Source organism: Pleurodeles waltl, chromosome 9, assembly GCF_031143425.1.
Source record: "Pleurodeles waltl isolate 20211129_DDA chromosome 9, aPleWal1.hap1.20221129, whole genome shotgun sequence".
Classification (NCBI taxonomy): Eukaryota; Metazoa; Chordata; class Amphibia; order Caudata; family Salamandridae; genus Pleurodeles; species Pleurodeles waltl.
Window position 1 is genome coordinate 567,950,133 of NC_090448.1, and position 19,895 is coordinate 567,970,027.

Genomic DNA, 19,895 nt, shown 5'->3' on the forward strand with positions numbered 1-19,895 from the left:
GCCTTGCAAAGTCATGCACATTAAAAAAGTTTAAAGTACTACTCCTCTAAATACAATTCACATGGAAAATGTGATGTGCGATGCAAACAATAAAACAGTTGAACTTGTTAGGTCGAGCATGTAAAGTGATTGGACCTTCTGTAAGTATTGTGGGTTTTTATCCATGCCCACCTCACGCCCATCACCTTCACTTGTTCGTGGACTTGCCTTTCAGAAATATCTTGATGCATTGGTAATTGCTTTACAATTGTCCCGCCTTGGGGTGATTTTGTTAACGCCTTGCAGACTGACCCTGTTGCATGGATAATTGCATGATTGCCAATATATTTCAGTGTGGGTGAACTATTTTTTTCTTTTGTCTCTCCCCTTTGTGTTCCATGTGTTCCTCACAGTGCTCATAGCACCAACAGTGCAAACTTCATTGGCTGTATTGGAGTGCTGGACACATTGTTCACACTGTTACCTAATCAAGTAATTTCTTTTGGCTCGCCCCTTCAAGCAGTTCTAGCACAAACATGTACTGTAGAAAACTGGTAAAAATACTATGTACCTGACAGATAAAATTACTTTATATGCTTCTGATACACAGAAGGTTCCTAGCAAGTTGCCTACGTTTTGGAAAAAATATGGTTTGGCTTAATTTAGGGGCAAAAAGTTAACGTGAGCCTGTGTTAGATTTTGGAATAACTGTCCTAACTGTTTGCATGATTCTTGATCTCCGTCAGGTTCAGAAAGTTGCTTAACAATTAGTTACTCCTGAAATAATTATAATGTTAGATTATGAAGTTTTATGATGACCACCAGTTATACTAATAGTTGGGGTTGATGTTATGGTTGATGTTTTTTAATTAACATAATGTGTGTCATCATTTTGTCTACGTTTTATTCAACAATGTCGTGATTGATATTCACTCTGATTTGTACGCGGCACAAACTTGTGATTGATAGTACATGTAGTGCGCTATGGCCAAGATTTCTGAGAAAATGATGGAGCGCGACGCTGCGCAAAATTATTGCAGCTTCACCATTTTCAAAATGCAGGGATGCGCCATATTTAATAGAATACGGCGCACCCCTATGTTGCCCCCTGCACCTGTGCTAAATTTGCTGCCAAGCGCCACCGCAGCCACCCTCGCGCTATGGTGCCAGAATGACAGCGCTGAAGGGAGATTGTTTTTGTGCAGGAAGGAAAACCTTCCTGCAGAAAAACAATCTTTTCAATGGCCTTTTGCTCTTTCTTTGTGTGCTGCGTTTGAACCACACATAGAAAGAACAAAAAACGAGGAGAAATTAAAGCATTTCTCCTTGTTGCGCCACGGTAATGCCACCCCTTGGGAGTGTTACATTTTGGCGCTGCCTCAGGTTTACGAATACTTGTAAGTCTGGGGCAGCCTCAAAATGCAATGGGTGTTGCTGGGTCACGCTCACAGCAACACCCATTACACGCCCCTTCCATGGAAAGTGCTGCGTTTCAGTGGCCGTATTTACAAGGTGGCATTAAGCCACAAAAATTGACTTAATGCCACCTTGTAAATACGGACCAGTGCATAGCGCCACCAGAGCGTCACTAAAAGTGACTATCCGGTGGAGATAGCACCTTGTAAATCTGGCCCAAAGAATGATAGTAAAAAAACAAACACTAGTAACAAGCTAGGATGATTTAAATTATTGCTTGTTTTTCAAGATTCCATCTCCATTTTCGCACTACGACCACAAGTCCGGAAACCAGCTTGTCTACAAGTGAAATGGCCACCTGTAAATAAAAAGACATAAAAGATACGTTCCATAAAAATGAATTAAATATAAACATCAAAGGATGTATAAGGAACATGTTAATGATGCTGGTCTAGATAGACTAGACGTGTCATTCTGTCAGACGAGCCTTCTTAGAATGCATGTCTATTAAATGCGCCACAAGATGGCAGTGTCACATAACATTTGAAAAACGTCATTTTTTTTTTTTATAATTATGAGTAGAGCTATATTTTTTCTAATACTTTGTATTCTAAAAACACCTTCATCGCTGTATGTGTTCTAGTCTGGTGGAGTTCCACGTGACAAGTAACACATCCTTTCAAATACCTTCATCTGGTAGGATACGGGTTTCTGGATTCCAACTGAACTACTACGTATGCAATGCTCATTGACTCTAATAGCATCTTTTGAATAATCTTATAGTCCAGTGTATTCGTCTGAGCTGACGGTGTTTTGCCGGTAGGGGAATTTCTAATATTTTCCACTGGATATATCTAGACCGATGACCTAAAATTATACAATATTTACCAAGGTCATGTTACTGAAATTGAGAGTGAATCCTCACTTGGTAGAATAGGCCAGCTTTGAAAACGACTAAATTGACTTTACAGGGTGTGGGAACAATAGACAGAACCACAACAAAGCTTTAACAGAGTGATATTCAAATTGACGTTCTGGTCCCCTTTGGGGTTGCCAACGGCTATCTTGAGGTAAGGGAGCTCTTGCAAGTATGAGAACGGTTGGCAGTTTATAAAATGACTATTAAAACAGGCATTACCAGTTTGGTCATTTGGGAGCTCAGTCATTTTTTTTGGTTTCGCTCAATGAACTCGAGAAAAAAACCTTTTAAAAACCACTGTTTAACTTTAAGGAGAATACGAAAAAAATCTTGTGAGAATAGTCGAAGAGATTCTTTGATTTCATGGACTCTGGCGCTTTGGAGTGGTCATATGTATGCATAACATTATAAGGGCCTACCCCTATGGGATTTGAGTAAAAACTTAGGCCCATATTTATACTTTTTGACGCTAAACTGCGCTAACGCAGTTTAGCGTCAAAAAGTTTTGCGCCGTCTAACGCCATTCTGAAGCGCCATGCGGGCGCCGTATTTATGGAATGGCGTTAGACGGCGCAATCAGACCGGCGCTGCCTGGTTTGCGTGGGAAAAAACCACGTAGACCAGACAGCGCCGGCGTAGGGGGAAAATGGCGCATGGGCGTCTTAAAATGGGGCAAGTCAGGTTACGTCGAAAAAATCGTCTTAACCCGACTTGCGCCATTTATTTTCGACGCCCATCCCCCATCAACATGACTCCTATCATTGTAAAGATAGGAGTCATGCCCCCTTGCCCAATGGCCATGCCCAGGGGACTTCTGTCCCCTGGGCATGGTCATTGGGCATAGTGGCATGTAGGGGGGCACAAATAAGGCCCCCCTATGCCACCAAAAAAATATATAAAAAAAAAAAAATTATACTTACCTGAACTTACCTGAATGTCCCTGGGGTGGGTCCCTCCATCCTTGGGGGTCCTCCTGGGGTGGGCAAGGGTGGCAGGGGGGGTCCCTGGGGGCATGGGAGGGCACCTGTGGGCTCATTTTGAGCCCACAGGCCCCTTAACGCCTGCCCTGAGCAGGCGTTAAAAAGTGGCGCAAATGCGCCGTTTTTAGCCACGCCAACTCCCGGGCGTCTCTTTTGCCCGGGAGTATAAATACCACGTAAAGGCCTGGGAGTCATTTTTTAGACGGGAACGCCTCCCTTGCATATCATTAACGCAAGGAAGGGGTTCACGCTAAAAAATGACGCACATTCCGGGAACTTTGGCGCTATTCGCCTCTAACGCCATAGTATAAATATGGCGTTAGTTGGCGTTAGTTTTGCGTCGAAATTGCGTCCAAAAAAACGACGCAATTTCGGCGCAAACGGAGTATAAATATGGCCCTTAGGCCCGTATTTATACTTTGTTTGCGCCGCATTTGCGTCGTTTTTTGACGCAAAAACGGCGCAAACTTGCAAAATACCATTGTATTTTGTAGGTTTGCGCCGTTTTGCGTCAAAAAGCGGCGCAAATGCGGCGCTAAAAAAAGTATAAATATAATTGGTGAGATGCTCAAGGTACCCTTTGAAGTCTTTGTTTTCATCGTGGTGCACAGTTTCTGAACAATTGGTACTTGAACATAATGCAAACAAAATCAGAAAACTCTGTAGTTTTACTTATAGATGCAATAAGGTAACAATATTGCCTTTTAACAGAAAAACACAAGTACAAATATTTCAGAAAGTATTTTAAACGGTGCACATAATTCTTTTTAAGGTGTTACAGAGTTCTTAAAAAATAACGAAAATACTAACACGACTAAAACGCCTTTTCGACCTTGTTCGTCTGCAGATTCCAGCTAGTAAAAACATTCACGTCCCAACAGCGGGTGTAGAAACACAGTAATTATTTTAGGCCCCCCGAATCGCGCCTCAAGTTTAAAATTGCTGGTGTAAGTGAGAAGATCTTTACAGTGTGATTAACCCATGAAAACAGGATTTACCTACTTGATATGTTTCTTGTCAGGGGGAGTGGGGGCATGGGAATTAGAAGAGGCGCGTTTTGAATTTCGTCATCCAAAGCAGGCAGTGACTATGTTTTATTTATTTGAGACACTTCTATAGGGCAGACTTACCTACATGGGCATTTGACAGCTTTACGCAAAAGTAGTGATTCTATGTCAGAACCAGAGGCTTCTGATTATGATTCTCTTTCTTTACTGCGAATTAACAGCAGCCAATTAAAACGTAAAACACAAAAAACTACTTATCCCAAGATCCCCAGTAGTCCATACTGATATCCAATATGTGTTCCCCCACACATACATATGTCCATAGAAAGACGGGCCTTCCTTTTTCTTTGCTGCTTGCAGCCAGAGTTAAGTGTCTCCCTGTTACTCTCTCTATTATTCGCTGTTATTTTAATGTGATTGTCTTGCAGTGTGGAACAGGAGCGGGGATGGGAACCTGCTGTGTCATTGTGCATGATTTGAAGCGTGTTCCGACCACACAACTTAATTCAGTGCTTTGTGCGATTGACTCATGCAACTGGGTGAAACTGAGACATAATTGCCCTTGTTTTGAGAGAACGCGTCGGAAGCACTTATTCAACGGGCTTTGCCCAAGTGGAAAGTTGATTTGCACATGCGTCTTCCTAGACTCAGACTTACGATTGCTGGTTATCGGGGACATAAGTTCTCCTTCTATTTCCATTTGTGCGCATGCGCAGAAGCCGTTTTTCCCAATGTGCAGTTTGGATTTTATTACGAACACGGAGGCTCCTATTATGCTAACTTCTCTTGCTTTAATTGAATAGCATCCAAGATAAACTACAAATCCCAGCAAACCCAGCTGGGAAACTACTGAAATATGTCATACAGTGGGTAACCAATCAGAGTCACAGATGAGTATAAACATATTGGCTGAGAGCAACAAGTCCTCTTTTCTTGCTGCTCGCAGTCAAGATAAGTACTATCTTTCTACTCATGTGTTTATATTTCCTTAGTATGTTTATTTGGTGTTTTCTTCCTTATATGGTTTTCTTTATGCATTTCTATTGCTATACGCTTCCTCTTTAATACCCTTTCTCTGTGCGGGTCCGTTTTATGGCTCTTCTTAGTGCCGTTTTATAGCTTCCTTATCGTGTCCCCAACGTTCTAAATTGAACGCCTGGGGCGCGCACTGTGCACGGCAGCGTTTTGTTGTCAAACGCGAGCCGGCACAGCTTCTGACAGCATCTTCTTTCAACACGCGCCAGATCAGTTGTGTGCTTTTCAACTCGCTGTGTTGCGGTCACGCTTCATTAGCGCGATCGCTTTCAACAACATTAACTTGGTATCGGTGAGCTTTCCTCCGGCCCAACTGTTACCTCAGCTGTTTTCTTCCTGTGGGGCTCAATTTAATTAGCGTTTACAGCCATTTTTGTCAGGCTTCTTTCTGCCAGACACCCTAGAAAATATTTCTTGTTTTTTTCTGACGGCTGAATTAATTAATTAACCCTTGTTTGAGAGGTACTCATACTTTTAAATTCTTAAAGAATTTACTAAAATATTAGAAATTATCACTTTTGCTATGGAAAATTATTCTGAAGACGAAGAGGCTCAACAGTTTAAAGAGGATTTAGATTCCTTTATTCAAGACTCTTTCCAGAAAGTGGTTTCCTCCTCAATTTCTGATTTTTCCAAGACATTTGAAGCCTCTGTCAAACGATTACTTTCTACTGCTACCCCTTCCAAGGCCAAGAAAAGAAAGACAGACAATGTCGATGTTAATTCCGACTCTCCGTCAAAAAATGTATCTAACCAACCGTCCACCTCCGGTATTTCCTTTCCCATACAAATCACTAATCTGGGAGATAGAGATGACGATATGGGTGATTCCGACACGGATAAAGACACGGGTAAGGATGATCCAGACATAATGATCTGGTCAGGGCCTGTGGAGAAGAGGCGTAAAACGTCTCTAAATATATTGGGAGAGTCATCTCAAACCAAATCAAAAATTACCTTATTGGATTTTGCGGGTCAACCGATGTTTGATCCATCCCTTATCCGTCACCCTAATTCCACTGAATGGACTCCCTGTGACCATGTCTCCGAATATGTTTTAAAAAATCTACGACAACCTTTAGATAAATTAGTACGTAATAGACTTAAATCTGAGTGCCCCAGACCCTCCCTCCCCAACAACATCACTAATACCCCTGTCATCGACCCTAATATGATAATGTTTTTTACTAAATTTGGGAAAGATCCCAAAAAAGGTGTGGACAGAGCCTGGTCCAACTGCCAGGACAGGTTGCTTGACCTCTCTGGCCCTCTCACCAGGATTTTGGATTTGGCAGAAGAAGCCAGAATGGAAGGCAAGAAAGTTGACCCGGTCATCCTTTCCAATTGGGCCCAACGGGCGATTTGCCTACTTGGCAACACAAACGCCTCAATGGCGCAAGAAAGACGCAAAAGCCTGCTACTCAAAATCGATCCTAAACTCAATACTCTGGCTGCTGAGGAGACGGGTCCGGAAGCCAACGGCTTGCTGTTTGGAGATTCTTTCATTAAAGAACTCAGTAAATATGTACAAACTTTTACTTCCATGGACAAAGCGCAATCTTCCATGCAAAAGATTTTTCATTCTCGTGCTTTTGGCAGAGCCGGCAAAGGCAGGAGTTGCTTTGCCGGCCGATACACCCAGAGAGGTGCGGTCAACCAGACCAGAGGCTCCACTTCCTTTCAACAGGAATACAAGCCACAGTTTTACCCACAAAGGTATCGTTCCTTCAGACGTGGCTTCAGATCCAGAGGCTCACAAAACTCAGGTAAGCGCTCCTCTTTATGGTCCATTGTTGGTGGGAGGCTGGACGGCACTATTCATGACAAACTGGCAGTCTTTAACCGCAGATCCATGGGTATGGAGACAGTCTCAGGCTATCATATAGAACTCTATTCAGTTCCTTTTCAACATCATGTTCCAAAACCCCTAATTTTTTCCAAACAACAAGACACTCTTCTCTCTCAAGAGATCCATTATCTAATTCTCAAGCACGCGATAGAGCCATGTTTCCCTCATCCTTCAGGCTTCACCAGTACTCTATTCTTGGTCCAAAAAAAATAACAAAAAATTTTGTCCTGTCATAAACCTCAAATTTTTCAACAAATTTGTGGTTTATCACCACTTCAAGATGGAAACTATTCTCCACCTTTGAGATTCGTTATTGACAAACGATTGGATGGTTAGTTTAGACTTACAAGATGCTTATCTCTCCATTCCCGTTCATCACTCCTTCAGGAAATTTCTACAATTCCAATGGAAGGACCAATTTTACCGCTTTACGTGTCTTCCTTTTGGCCTTTCTTCAGCTCCTTGGTGCTTCACCAAGGTGTTAAAGCCAGTGATAACTCACTTGAGAGCACCAGGGGTCAGAATTATAGTATACTTAGACGACTTTTTAATTCTACACCAGGACAGATCCTTACTCATACAACAATTAGACATGTTTGTTTCCCTCCTTCAGAATTTAGGGTTTCTTATAAACCAAGACAAATCCAACCTCATTCCGTCCCATCACATGGAATTTTTGGGGTTTCTCATAGACTCTACCAAAGCTACACTTCATCTTCCGGCTCAAAAGATTTCCCAGATAAAAAAGGAAATACACTCGGTTCTCAACAAATCACAGCTTACGATCAAAAGTCTTGCCCGTATAAGCTGTCTGTTAGCCTCATCTATTCAAGCCATATTTCCAGGTCCTCTTCACTATCGAGCGCTTCAGCGACTAAAAATTCGGCATCTCCGAGATGGCTTTACTTACGAGGATCTAATCCTGTTAGATCACGAATCCTGGATCGAACTCCAATGGTGGCTCGATCACCTAGACGCTTGGAATGGCCGGGCAATATTCTCTTTTCTATTTAGAATCCGATGCAAGTCGGACTGGTTGGGGTGCAAGATGCTCTCAGTTCTCGACTGGAGGTTTATGGTCAAGAGAGGAGTCATCTCTGCACATAAACTGTTTAGAGATTCTTGCAGGTTCCTTTGCGATCCAAACCTTTGCCAAAGACAGGGTAAGCTGTTCTATTCTCCTCCGAATGGACAACCTTTCAGCAGTACGGTATATAAATCATCTCGGAGGTACTCGGTCAAAACCCCTCGACGAACTAGCGAAAAGTCTATGGGAATTTTGTCTTCAAAATCAGATTTCCCTACGAGCAGAGTACCTTCTGGGAAATATGAACACAATCGCAGATTGGTGCTCCAGATATCTTCAGGACTCCAGCGATTGGCGTCTTCACCCTTCTATCTTCAACAATCTCTCTTCCAAATTCGGTCCCTTCTCTGTCGATCTCTTTGCCTCTCGTTTAAACTCTCAGATCCCTCAATTCTACAGTTGGCAGCAAGACCCTCAGGCTTTGGCCACCAACGCCTTCCAACAGGACTGGTCCAACCAAACCAACTATGCCTTTCCTCCCTTCATAATGATCCCCAGAGTTTTGGCGCAGGTCAGCCGTCAATTCACCAAAGTGCTTTTGATTACCCCCCTCTGGCAGGGTCAGCCTTGGTTCCCTTCAGCTCTCGAATTACTCATAGACCTCCCTGTTCTTCTTCCACTCTGTCCCTCCCTTTTGTTGAATCCTCAAGGACAACCTCACGATTTGATACTCAACCACTCTCTTCAGTTAGTCGCATGGATGGTTTCGGGTCTGCCTGGAGAACCCCAGGAATTTCGCAGGAAGCTGCAAGCTTCATACGTCAAGCCTGGGCTCCCGGCACAACTAAAGCTTACAAGTCAGCCTGGTCAATCTGGCATAATTGGTGTCTGGTCAGGGGTGCCGATCCCACTTCAGCAGATGTAGTCCTAGTTGTTAATTTTTTTGCCTCCCAGGGCAAGGCTTACAGAACAGTCAACATGTACAGGTCCGCGATTTCCGTGGAACACGATAGAATCAATAATAAACCCATTGGCGAACATCCTCTGATTTGTCGACTGTTAAAAGGAGTACGTTTTTACTAAACCCCCTTTACCTAAGTACAATTCTATGTGGGATGTTAATGTAATCTTACAGTTTCTTTTATCTCAACCGTCTAATTCCCTTTTATCCCTAAAATTTATTTCTGCTAAACTAACCATTCTCCTCTGTCTAGTTTCCCTTAAGCGTATTTCTGATGTTAGAGCATTAGATGTGACTTCTGTACAGTATACTCCTCAAGGTGTTTTCTTTCAGTTTCGAAGAAGAACAAAAACTAACTTAATGTCTGTTTTTTATCCTTATTTCCTTGATCATGCTAATATATGTGTAGGAACTTGTTTGAAAGAATACATTTCAAGAACTAGAGATTTGAGAAGGCCTTCTGAAACTCAACTCCTCGTCTCATTCAGATCCCCTCATAATCCTGTCACTTCCACTACTCTAGCCCGTTGGGTAAAATGGATTATGGACCTGGCCGGTATCAACATCTCCCTTTTTTGGGGCCCATTCCACCAGAGGAGCTATGGCTTCCAAGGCCTTTTGGGCAGGATTGAGTTTAGGCGACATTCTCAAATCAGCTGATTGGTCAAATGTCTCAACCTTTAGAACCTTTTATTGTAAGCCTGTTTCCCATGTAGCTAATTCAGTAATTTCTATGCTTTGAACTAGCATAATAGAAGCCTCTGTGTTTGTAATAAAATTGAGATTTTCTTAGCTTTAGTGAAAGAAAGTCTTGATTTTATTAAACACACAGAGGCGAGTATTATCCCACCACTATTGTTCTTCTGTTTAACCCTCCCTTTTATTCTCAGCAGGTACAGCTACCGCTACCAACCAGACATCCTAAGGTTCTTTCTTCACCCTACCACGATACTCCGATGGGCATACCTTCCTTGATTCAGAAAGGGACTCTACTTCAAGACCTTTTCATCCCGGATCTTGATAAAAAGACTGTTCATATTGTATATCGTATTGAAGTTTTATTTTATTGGCATGTGCTATTTTACTCCTGATTGTTCCTTTATTCAGAGTGGCTTAACTGCTCTGCAAGAAAAGAGGACTTGTTGCTCTCAACCAATATGTTTATACTCATCTGTGACTCTGCTTGGTTACCCACTGTATGACATATTTCAGTAGTTTCCCAGCTGGGTTTGCTGGGATTTGTAGTTTATCTTGGCTGCTATTCAATTAAAGCAAGAGAAGTTAGCATAATACTTGCCTCTGTGTGTTTAATAAAATCAAGACTTTCTTTCACTAAAGCTAGGAAAATCTCCATTGGCTCTGCTATGCGACACAAACATGTCTAATACAGTTATCCCCTTTAGTATGCCCGATGGGACGGTTAAGCGTTTAAAGGCTCTGCTTGGGAGGTCATTTGGCAGGTGCTCCCTCCGCATCCTAATCTCTGCTTGTGAGAAAGGTTATTCTTGTGACTTTTCTTTATTAACCTGCCAGGGTTGCCCCCCTTGAACTCCTTTAATCCTTTTATCATTGTGAGATGGCACACTTTGCCAAAGAGGATGATTATTATCAGGATTTTCCTGAAAGACCAGAAGAACATCAGATGGAGGAGTGGTTGAGGTCCCGTGCAAGATTTAGTTAACCAGGCTCTTTCTAAGGCCTTGAAGTTTTTCACTCAGCCTCTTGCAAGGTTTGGCCAGTGTGAATTAAGAGGCCGTCCCCTCACTGAACAAGCGTCCAGGAGCGACTTGGCATCTGATTTGGGCTTTGCCCAGAGTTCTATGGGGCCTGCTTCATCTGCTGAGATTTTAGCGCACATGGCTGCGTCTGTCCTTAAGGACCATAAATACGGTCCATTTACCTCTTTTGATTCCTTTGAATCCTTTCCGAGACCGTCTGTGCAGATAAGGGAAGCATCTCCATCTGCTTCCGCTCAAGCATCTGACTCAGATCAGACTGAGGATGACCCTGAACCTGTGGGCAAGCACAAATGTAAGTCTTGCAACTTACAGGAAGACACTCTGGTACAGCGCAGATTGACATTTGACCTGGCGGATATAATTCACCCCGGTCCACGCAGTGGATTCCCTGTGCTGAGGTGTCCCATTACATCCAGGACAGATTACGGAAAGGGTTCAATCTTGACGTGCGTAACACCCTGCGATCAGAATGTCCTCGTCCATCTTTTATGAGTAAAGTGGTGGATACGCCCGAATTAGAACCCAACATGGCTAACTTTATTTTTTTAAAAATCACCAAATATCCAAAAAAAGGACTGGACCGTGGATGGAAGGGATGTCAAGATAAACCAGTCCCATCATGAAAATTCTTGAGCTGGCCATTCCGGCAAAAGACATTAATTCCCCATTGGATTCAGACACCATGTTGGAGTGGGCTCAATGCACAGTCTGCTGTCTAGGAAATGCCAACTGCGCAATGTCTACTGAACGTAGATGATTGATTCTTATGAAAATTGTCTCGATATTGGCCAAACTAGCCCGTAATGAACTGGGTTCCTTGGCTAATGGAATGCTGTTCGGAGTAAACTTTATAAAAGATTTGGGGAAAATATGTTGCCACCTTTTTTGCATTAGACAAGGCCCAACATCAATTAAAAAGATGTTGAGTCTGGGCCTTTTTCTCAGGGCTGGACAGTACAGGGGCCGAGCACCAAGCCGTCGATTTTATCAGACCTCTGGATGTTGCTCCCAACTGCATCGGGGTGCTGGCTTTCCCAGGATTCTACCCCATCTGATCCAGATGAGGCCGGGGCCGGTGCTTCCGAGGATCCTCCCGTTGAAATTTCAACACTGCAGATGGAGCAACCACAGGTGAGAGTCATTCCCTTTTCAGAGGTGATTCTGGGGGGAACAGTAAAGGACCATGTTACAGCCTGGGAACGTATTTCTCAGGACCCATGGGTTTTGCACAGGCAGTCTGAGGGTCCAGACTAGAGTTTTTCTCACCTCCTCAGGTGCAAGTTCCTCCAATTCCTAACTATATTTCACAAACAGAGAGTGTTTTCATAGACTCTGAGGTCAAAGCTCTTCTTTGCAAACATGCAATAGTCACATCAACGCCTCATCCTTTGGGGTTTGTCAGCACAATATTTTTGATGATGAAAAAAGACAGGGGCTCTTTCCTGGGTCTCAATCTACGGGAATTAAATTCTTGGATTACCTATCATCACATCAAGCTGGAAGGTATCCATCTTTTACAAGATCTTTTAGAAGAAGGCGATTTCCTTGTACATTTGGATCTCAAAGACACGTATCGTACGGACCCTATTCACAGTCCACACAGAAGGTATCTTCAATTCTGATGGCTAGACCAATGGTATGAGTTAATCGTACTTCTCTTTAGACTGTCCTCATCTCCTTGGTGTTTAACCAAGCTTTTTCGTCTAGTAGTACAGTTCCTCAGGGAAAGAGGTGTTCACCTCATTATTAATCTCAAAGATATTCTGATTGTGGCACAGAGAGAACAGCTAGTCATGAGACATCTGTGGTAGATGATTCAGCTTTTTCAGGACCCAGGCTTCCTCATACACCCAGACAAATCAATATTTATCCCATCTAGAAATATAGAATTCTTAGGTATTCAAGCAGATTCTATCAAAACCCAATTGTTGCTTCCTCAGATGAACCAAAACCTTATCACGAAGGAATTGAGGAGAGACCTGGCCTCTCCAACTGTATCATTGAAGATGCTGGCTCACCCAGTGGAACTTTTGGCCTCCTCCATTCAGGCAATATTTCCGGGACCTCTTCATTACAGGGCTCTTCAATGTTTGAAGATTATGCATCTTCGCAAAGGGCTTTCATATTCGGGACAGATTGTTTTGTCCAATGAAGTCAGGGTAGAGTTCACCTGGTGGTTGGAACTCACGGATTCCTGGAATGGCAAGGCTATAGTCGTCTCTGCTCCAGAAGCGATAATAGAGGTGGATGACAGCTGGTGGGGCTGGAGACCGAGATGCGGATCAGTGGAGAAGGGGGGGACAGTGGTCCCCAGAAGAGCTCAATCTCCATATCAATTGCGTGAAGCTCATGGCGGGGGCATTTGCGATTCAATCGCTGCCCCCATGCAAAACAAGTTGTTGCATTCTGCTGCGCATGGACAACTTTTCAGCAGTTCGATATATCAATCACCTGGGCGGTACCAGATCACGAGTTCTTGTGGAGATAGCCAAAGAGTTTTAGCACTTTTGCCTTCAACATCAGGTATCGGTGATAGTGGAGTACATCCCGGGTCGTACCATTCTGGTAGGGGACTGGAACTCTTGTTTCCTGAGAGATGGCAACAACTGGAAGCTCAATCCTCAGATTTTTCTCAGCTTGAACTTGCTTTGGGGTTCATACTCAGTAGATCTGTTAGTGTTGAGACTAAACTCCCAGTTGCCAGAGTTTTTCAGTTGCCGACTGGATCCCCTCGCAGCGAGGTCAGATGCCTTCCTTCAGTCTTGGGAGAGAGGACTGCTCCATGCATTTCCCCCATTTTCCATGATTCATCGGGTACTCTGTCAGGTGAGGAGACAGATGGCAGAGCTCATTTTGGTGACACCGCTCTAGAAGGCTGTACCCTGGTTTCCGGTGGCAATGACAATGTCATGTGCACGACTGGTTCGCAGTCCCTCCGATCCATTTCTGCTTCTGGATCCAGTAGGGGTTCCTCATCCGTTGATGCTGATGGAGCAGTTGTTCCTCATGGCATGGAAAATTTCTGGTGATGTTGGCAAGTGCCAGGTATTTCAGATAACACAATACTTTTCCTGTCTCAATCCTGGGCTTCTTCCGCACATAAACAATATGAATCTTCTTCGAGAAAATGGCTTGGTTGGTGTGGTGAACACAGTATTGATCCCATGGCGGCAAGCATTAGTATGATTGTTAATTTTCTTTCGGAACTAGCCACCCAGGATTTGGCTTATCGCACTGTTATCAACTTTAGGTCAGCCGTTTCAGCTGGACATTCTCCTAAGCTGGTAGGAGGACATCTGTTCGTATGTAAATTACTTTGCATTATCAGGATGATTAAACCTCCTCAACCTAGATATTCATCTTTATGGGACGTAGATGTGGTCCTATGTTTTCTCCGAGCTTGGCCTTCTAATGAGGACCTATCATGTAAGCAATTGTCTGCAAAGCTTACATTACTTGTCTGATCTCTTGTCGCTGTGTGTAGGAAAGTAGCCTCTTTCTAGCATAGTTACCACCACTTTTGTGAGTGCGTGTCAGTATGTTTTTACTGTGTCACTGGGATCCTGCTAGCCAGGACCCCAGTGCTTATAGATAAAAACCTATCTGTCAGTGTGTTTTGCCTGTCTCATTGGGATCCTGCTAGCCAGGATCCCAGTGCTCATAGCTTGTGGCCTAATGTGTATGCCTGTGTAGTGCCTAACTGTGTCATTGAGGCTCTGCTAACCTCAGTGCTTATGCTCTCTCTTTGCTGTTAAATTTGTCACTGTAGGCCAGTGACTTCACTTACCAATTTCAATTGGCATACTGAACCCCCCTTATAAGTCCCTAGTATATGGTACCTAGGTACCCAGGGCATTGGGGTTCCAGGAGGTCCATATGGGCTGCATCATGTTTTTTGCCACCCATGGGGAGATCAGCCAAACCCTTATACAGGACTGCCATTGCAGCCTGCGTGAATTAGTGCACACACTATTTCACAGCCATTTTAACTGCACTTAAGTAACGTAAAAGTCACCTATATGTCTAACCTTCTCTTGCTGAAGGTTAGGTGCAAAGTTACTAAGTATGAGGGACCCTTGCACTAGCAAAGGAGCCCCCACATAGTTCAGGGCCATTTCCACGGACTTTGTGAGTGCGGGGACACCATTACACACATGCACTACATATATGTCAATACCTATATGTAGCTTCACAATGGTAACTCCGAATATGGCCACATAACATGGAATTGTCACCCCCATTCCAAATCTGATATTGGGGAGCCAATTCCATGCATCCTGGGGGCTCCACCATGGACCCCCAGTACTGCCAAACCAGCTCTCTGAGGCCTGCACTGCAGCTACAGCTGCTGCCACCTCACAGACAGGGTTCTCCCTTCCTGGGGTCTGGGCAGCCCACTCCCAGGAAGGTAGAACAAAGCATTTCCTCTGAGAGCAGGGTGTTACACTCTCTCCCTTTGGAAATAGGCATTACAGGCTGGGGAGTGGTAGCCTCTCCCAGCCTCTAGAAATGCTTTGAAGAGCACAGATGGTGTCCTCCTTGCATAAACCAGTCTACACCGGTTCAGGGACCCCTTCTCCCCTCCTCTGTTGGGAAACTGGACAAAAGAAAGGGGAGTGACCACTCCCCTGTCCATTACCACACTAGGGGTGGTGCCCAGAGCTCCTCCAGTATGTCCCAGACTTCAGCCATCTTGCTTTGCCAGGTGTGGGGGCACTCTGGAGAGCTCTGAGTGGCCAGTGTCAGCAGGTGAAGTCAGAGACCCCTCCTGATAGGTCCATACCTGATAAGGTAGCCAATCCCCCTCTCAGGGCTATTTAGGGTCTCTCCAGTGGGTTCTCTGCAGATTCTGCCTGCAAGTTTCCTTAAGGAATCCTCTGCAACAACTTCAGACTCTTCTGACCTCGGATCAACTACAGCCTGCTCCAAGAAAAGCTGTAACTGCAACAAAGTGTCTACAAGAGACGCTTTTCTTCAGCAATCTGAGCTCCAGGTCAGCAACTGCAACAGTTTCCATGGTGTGCATGCTCTGGGGACTCCCTGTCTTCATCCTGCACCAGAAGGACTGAAGAAATCTCCAGCAGAGTGACAGAGTCACTCTCCTGCTCTAAGCAGGCACCTTCCAAGATGACGACCGGTACCCTGGGACTCCTCTCACAGCCACGAGCATGCTCCTAAGGTCACATAGGGTGGACATCATCGACATAGACTGTCCTGAAGTCCTTCTGATGCAATTTGGAGGAGGTAAGACCTTGCCTTCCCTGAGAACGAAGGTACCACTGTGTTCTGCGTCTTCTTCACCTACTGAGGCCTCTGTGCACTCTTTGCAAAATTCCTTTATGCACAGCCTATCCCAGGTCCCCAGCACTCCATCCTGCAATGCACAACTCACTGAGTTGTTCTCCGGCGGCGTGGGACCTTCTTTTGTTGTGCTGCATCAACTGTGTTTTGCACCTCCTTTGAACCCAGATTGTGCAACTCCTGGGGGTGCAGGCTGGTATCCTGAGGGCTCTCTAAAGTACTGAGACCTCCCTCTGCATCCTCACACAGAGTTTAGGCCCCAAAGTCCCTCCTGGGTCCATCCAGTGCCATTTTGATGCAAAATGCACTTTTGGCGTAGCCAACGCTTGATGGTAACTTCCAAAACGAAATCACGTCTGCAACGGCCTTCACACCGTGGTACATCTTTTACATCATGCAGGAATCTGCTTGCACCTTCCCAGGGTGCAATTCTGTAGTCTTTGACTAACCGTCTACTCTTTTTTGCACCCTCTTCTGGGTTGGCAGGGGCTCCTGCCCTTCCCGGAACTTCTTTTGACTTCTGGACTTGGTCCCCTTCTTTTACAGGTCTTCAGGTCCAATAATCCAGCAGTTGTTCTTTGCAGACTTGGTTGGCTGCTGCAAAATCCCAAAAACGAGGTGTAGTGCGTCCCAAGGAAACTTGCAGTACTTTACTCCTGCTTTTCTGGGCTCTGTGGTGGGGTAATTTACTTACCTTTACTGTATTCTTACTCTACCAACGATTCTGCACACACTACTCTTGTCTAGGGGGAATTTGTGATTCACATTCCACTTTCTTAGTATATGGTTTGTGTTGCCCCTAGACCCATTTTCTCCCTTTGCATTCTATAGCATTTCCTATTGTTTGCATTGTTCTATGACTATTTACTTGTCTAGGGTATATATTGCGTATAATACTTACCTCCAGAAGGAGTATTGTCTCTAAGATATTTTTAGTACTGTGTCACTCAAATAAATACCTTTATTTTTGGTAACACTGAGTATTGTCTTTACTTGTGTATAAGTACTGTGTAACTATAGGTGATATTGCAGGAGCTTTGCATGTCTCCTAGTTTAGCCTAAGCTGCTCTGCTATAGCTACCTCTATCAGCCTAAGCTGCTAGAACACTACTACATTTAATTAATAAGGGATTACTGGACCTGGTATAAGGTGTAAGTACCCAAGGTACCTGCTACAAACCATGCCAGCGTCCTACACCGTGTGTCGGATGTTTGTGCACTGGATTTAGCAGGTAGCGTATTTACTCCTTCCGGAGTTTCTTTCACTGTTTCTAGATGTTCGAAAAAAGCATCTAGATGTACTTCTTATCCAGCTTTTCCTCATAACCAGAAATTATGTGTGGTTGAATGCTAGAAAGCCTATGAGGACTCTACTCACAAATTTTGTGGAGAGGTCCAGTGGCAAGTATTGATTTTGTTTCAGAGAACTTTTGGTCCAGTTTCTGCATCAACACTGGCTAGATGGATAAGATGGTTATTAGGAAAGGCTGACATTGACATTTTCAAGTTTGGAGCACATTCTGTCTAAGGCACTATGGCTTCGAAAGCATTTTGTACAGGTTCTCGTTTAGATAACATTATGGCAGCGGCAGACTGGTCTTCAGATTCTAATTTTAAGGTATTTTATCATAAACCTATTGTTGATGCGGCTACTACGGTAGTGGAACAGCTCTGATCTACCATAATGTGAAGGCTCTGGTCCTGACATAGAATAAAAACAAATTCTAGCTTATGCATCAAGAATTTTCAGTTCTACTAAGAACACGGAGGCGAGGATTATCCCGCCCATAAATTGAAGGGTATATAATATGATCAGGAATAATGTTTGTTCTAATACATTGATATGTGATGTTTTGATATACCCTTCCTTTGATCCATTTGAGCAAGGATGAATATTATTGGTACGTTTTATTTGTCCTAGGTTCCGAGAACAAGATCGAAGGAAGGCAGAGATGTTCCATTTTTAGTTTGTGCCCAATTGGCAGAGGTCGGTGAGAGGGTTTGTCGATTCCTCCTGCGTGTGGATTCCAGTTTCAAGGAGTAAGGTTGATGATTCAAGTTGATCGCAAAGGAAGAGGAAGGACTGTGATTCTATGGACATATATACATGTGGGAGAATGCATATGATTGGATATCAGTACGGACTACTGGGAATCTTGGGATAAGTAGTTATTTTGTGTTTTACCTTTTGTTTGGCTGCTGTTAATTCTCATTAAAGAAGAAGGAGCATAATCCTCGCCTCCATGTCCTTAATGGAATTGAAAGTTTTGAGGCGTAAGATAGACCATTTTTTATTGCCAACAATGCTGAGAACGTATGTTACACATCAAGTGTGGGAGCTGGGTGAACTGTTTTGCTGCCCATCACAATAAATACATTTATAAAAAGTCTATACCTCCTAATGACACTACCTGAATGTAACCTTGCTGAGACACTCCAAAATGTCTTAATATGCGGTGCGGTCCATGAACAATGGCTTCAGTGCTTTTGAGCGATGATGTCATCAATACCCAACTTCTTGCCTAGTAGAACAGTTTCATGTAGCACTACCAACCCTTCAGTCAGTAAAATCAGGTTGTGGAAAAGTAAAAGCTAATTGTTGCTCTGTGCATGACAAATTGGTCTAACTGTCCTTTTCTTCGGAGGGGGGTCATAATTTAAGTGATGTTACAGAGGGTCTCAAATCCCAATTAGATATCATCAAAGGAATATTCTAGAGTGCCTATAGTTGGTGATTACTTGCAGGGAAGGACTGGGCAAAGAGAACTGTTTTTTTTATTTCTAAGTTAGATGGTTCCTTTACATTTCAATTGTCTGTTGTGAGTGCATCAATTGAAGACACACAATTGTAATTGATGGAATACATACTGAGGAAACAGATTGGCTTTCCAAAAAAAGATGATAAAGTGATCAACATGTCAGTGCTAGTTGTGGAAAAGTGACGTGCACATAAGAGAAAATCCCTGGCACATTTTTCAAACTGGAATAGTGGCAGAAAACTTCATGACCTTTACCTCTTGATACAGGCTTTCCACTGAGCTGTTGCTGTTATTGAGAGATGACATGAGCCCCTCCACAAAGACCTCCAGGTCCATCATTTCCTGTTTGAGTTGTTCGAAGTTCACTTCTGGCACTAACTCGGCCATCTCAGGCTTGCTCCCAGACTTGAGTCCATCCATCTCATTGGTCAAGTTCTTCATTTTCTCCATGCACCATTCTAGGTTTTTTCCAAACTCCTCAATCTGAAGAGAAACAAGGAACTGATTGGCAAGAGGTACCAGCCCTAGACTCAGTGTTATAATCAATCGTTATCTCCAGAGGATACTGTTTAGCTGCATCAGCTAAGCTACATATTATCGGGGTTGGAACTGAAAATCTGAGCTGAAAATGGGGGCCTACTTTTAGTGGATGACAGGCAGAGTAGCGGAAATGGAGGTTTTCCAGGGAGCTACAGGAGGGCTTTAACCTATAGAACTTGTAGGGCTCTGCAGGTACCAAGCAATCCCATGGAACATATGACATTTTAAACCAGTATTTGAAGCTAATAGCACTGTGAATTCTAGTACTTGTGGTTTCGATGTATCACTAAAATTGGATGCAAAATGTCGGTGTGCATGGGCTTGTTCACCTATTAAGCGGAAGTAGCTGAAGGTTTTACAGTGACAAGTTAGAAGTCAACAAT

The 19,895-nt window shown here is 43.7% G+C and overlaps 1 protein-coding gene across 1 annotated transcript in view; it reads right to left on the bottom strand.

Moving 5' to 3' along the window:
* The window catches only part of LOC138258677 (olfactomedin-like), a 126,471-nt gene that overhangs the window by 27,155 nt on the left and 79,421 nt on the right, over positions 1-19,895 (bottom strand). The window contains exon 3 of the mRNA XM_069205982.1: positions 19,228-19,455. Within this exon, the coding sequence (XP_069062083.1) occupies positions 19,228-19,455 (228 nt within the window). The remainder of the gene's footprint in view (positions 1-19,227; positions 19,456-19,895) is intronic.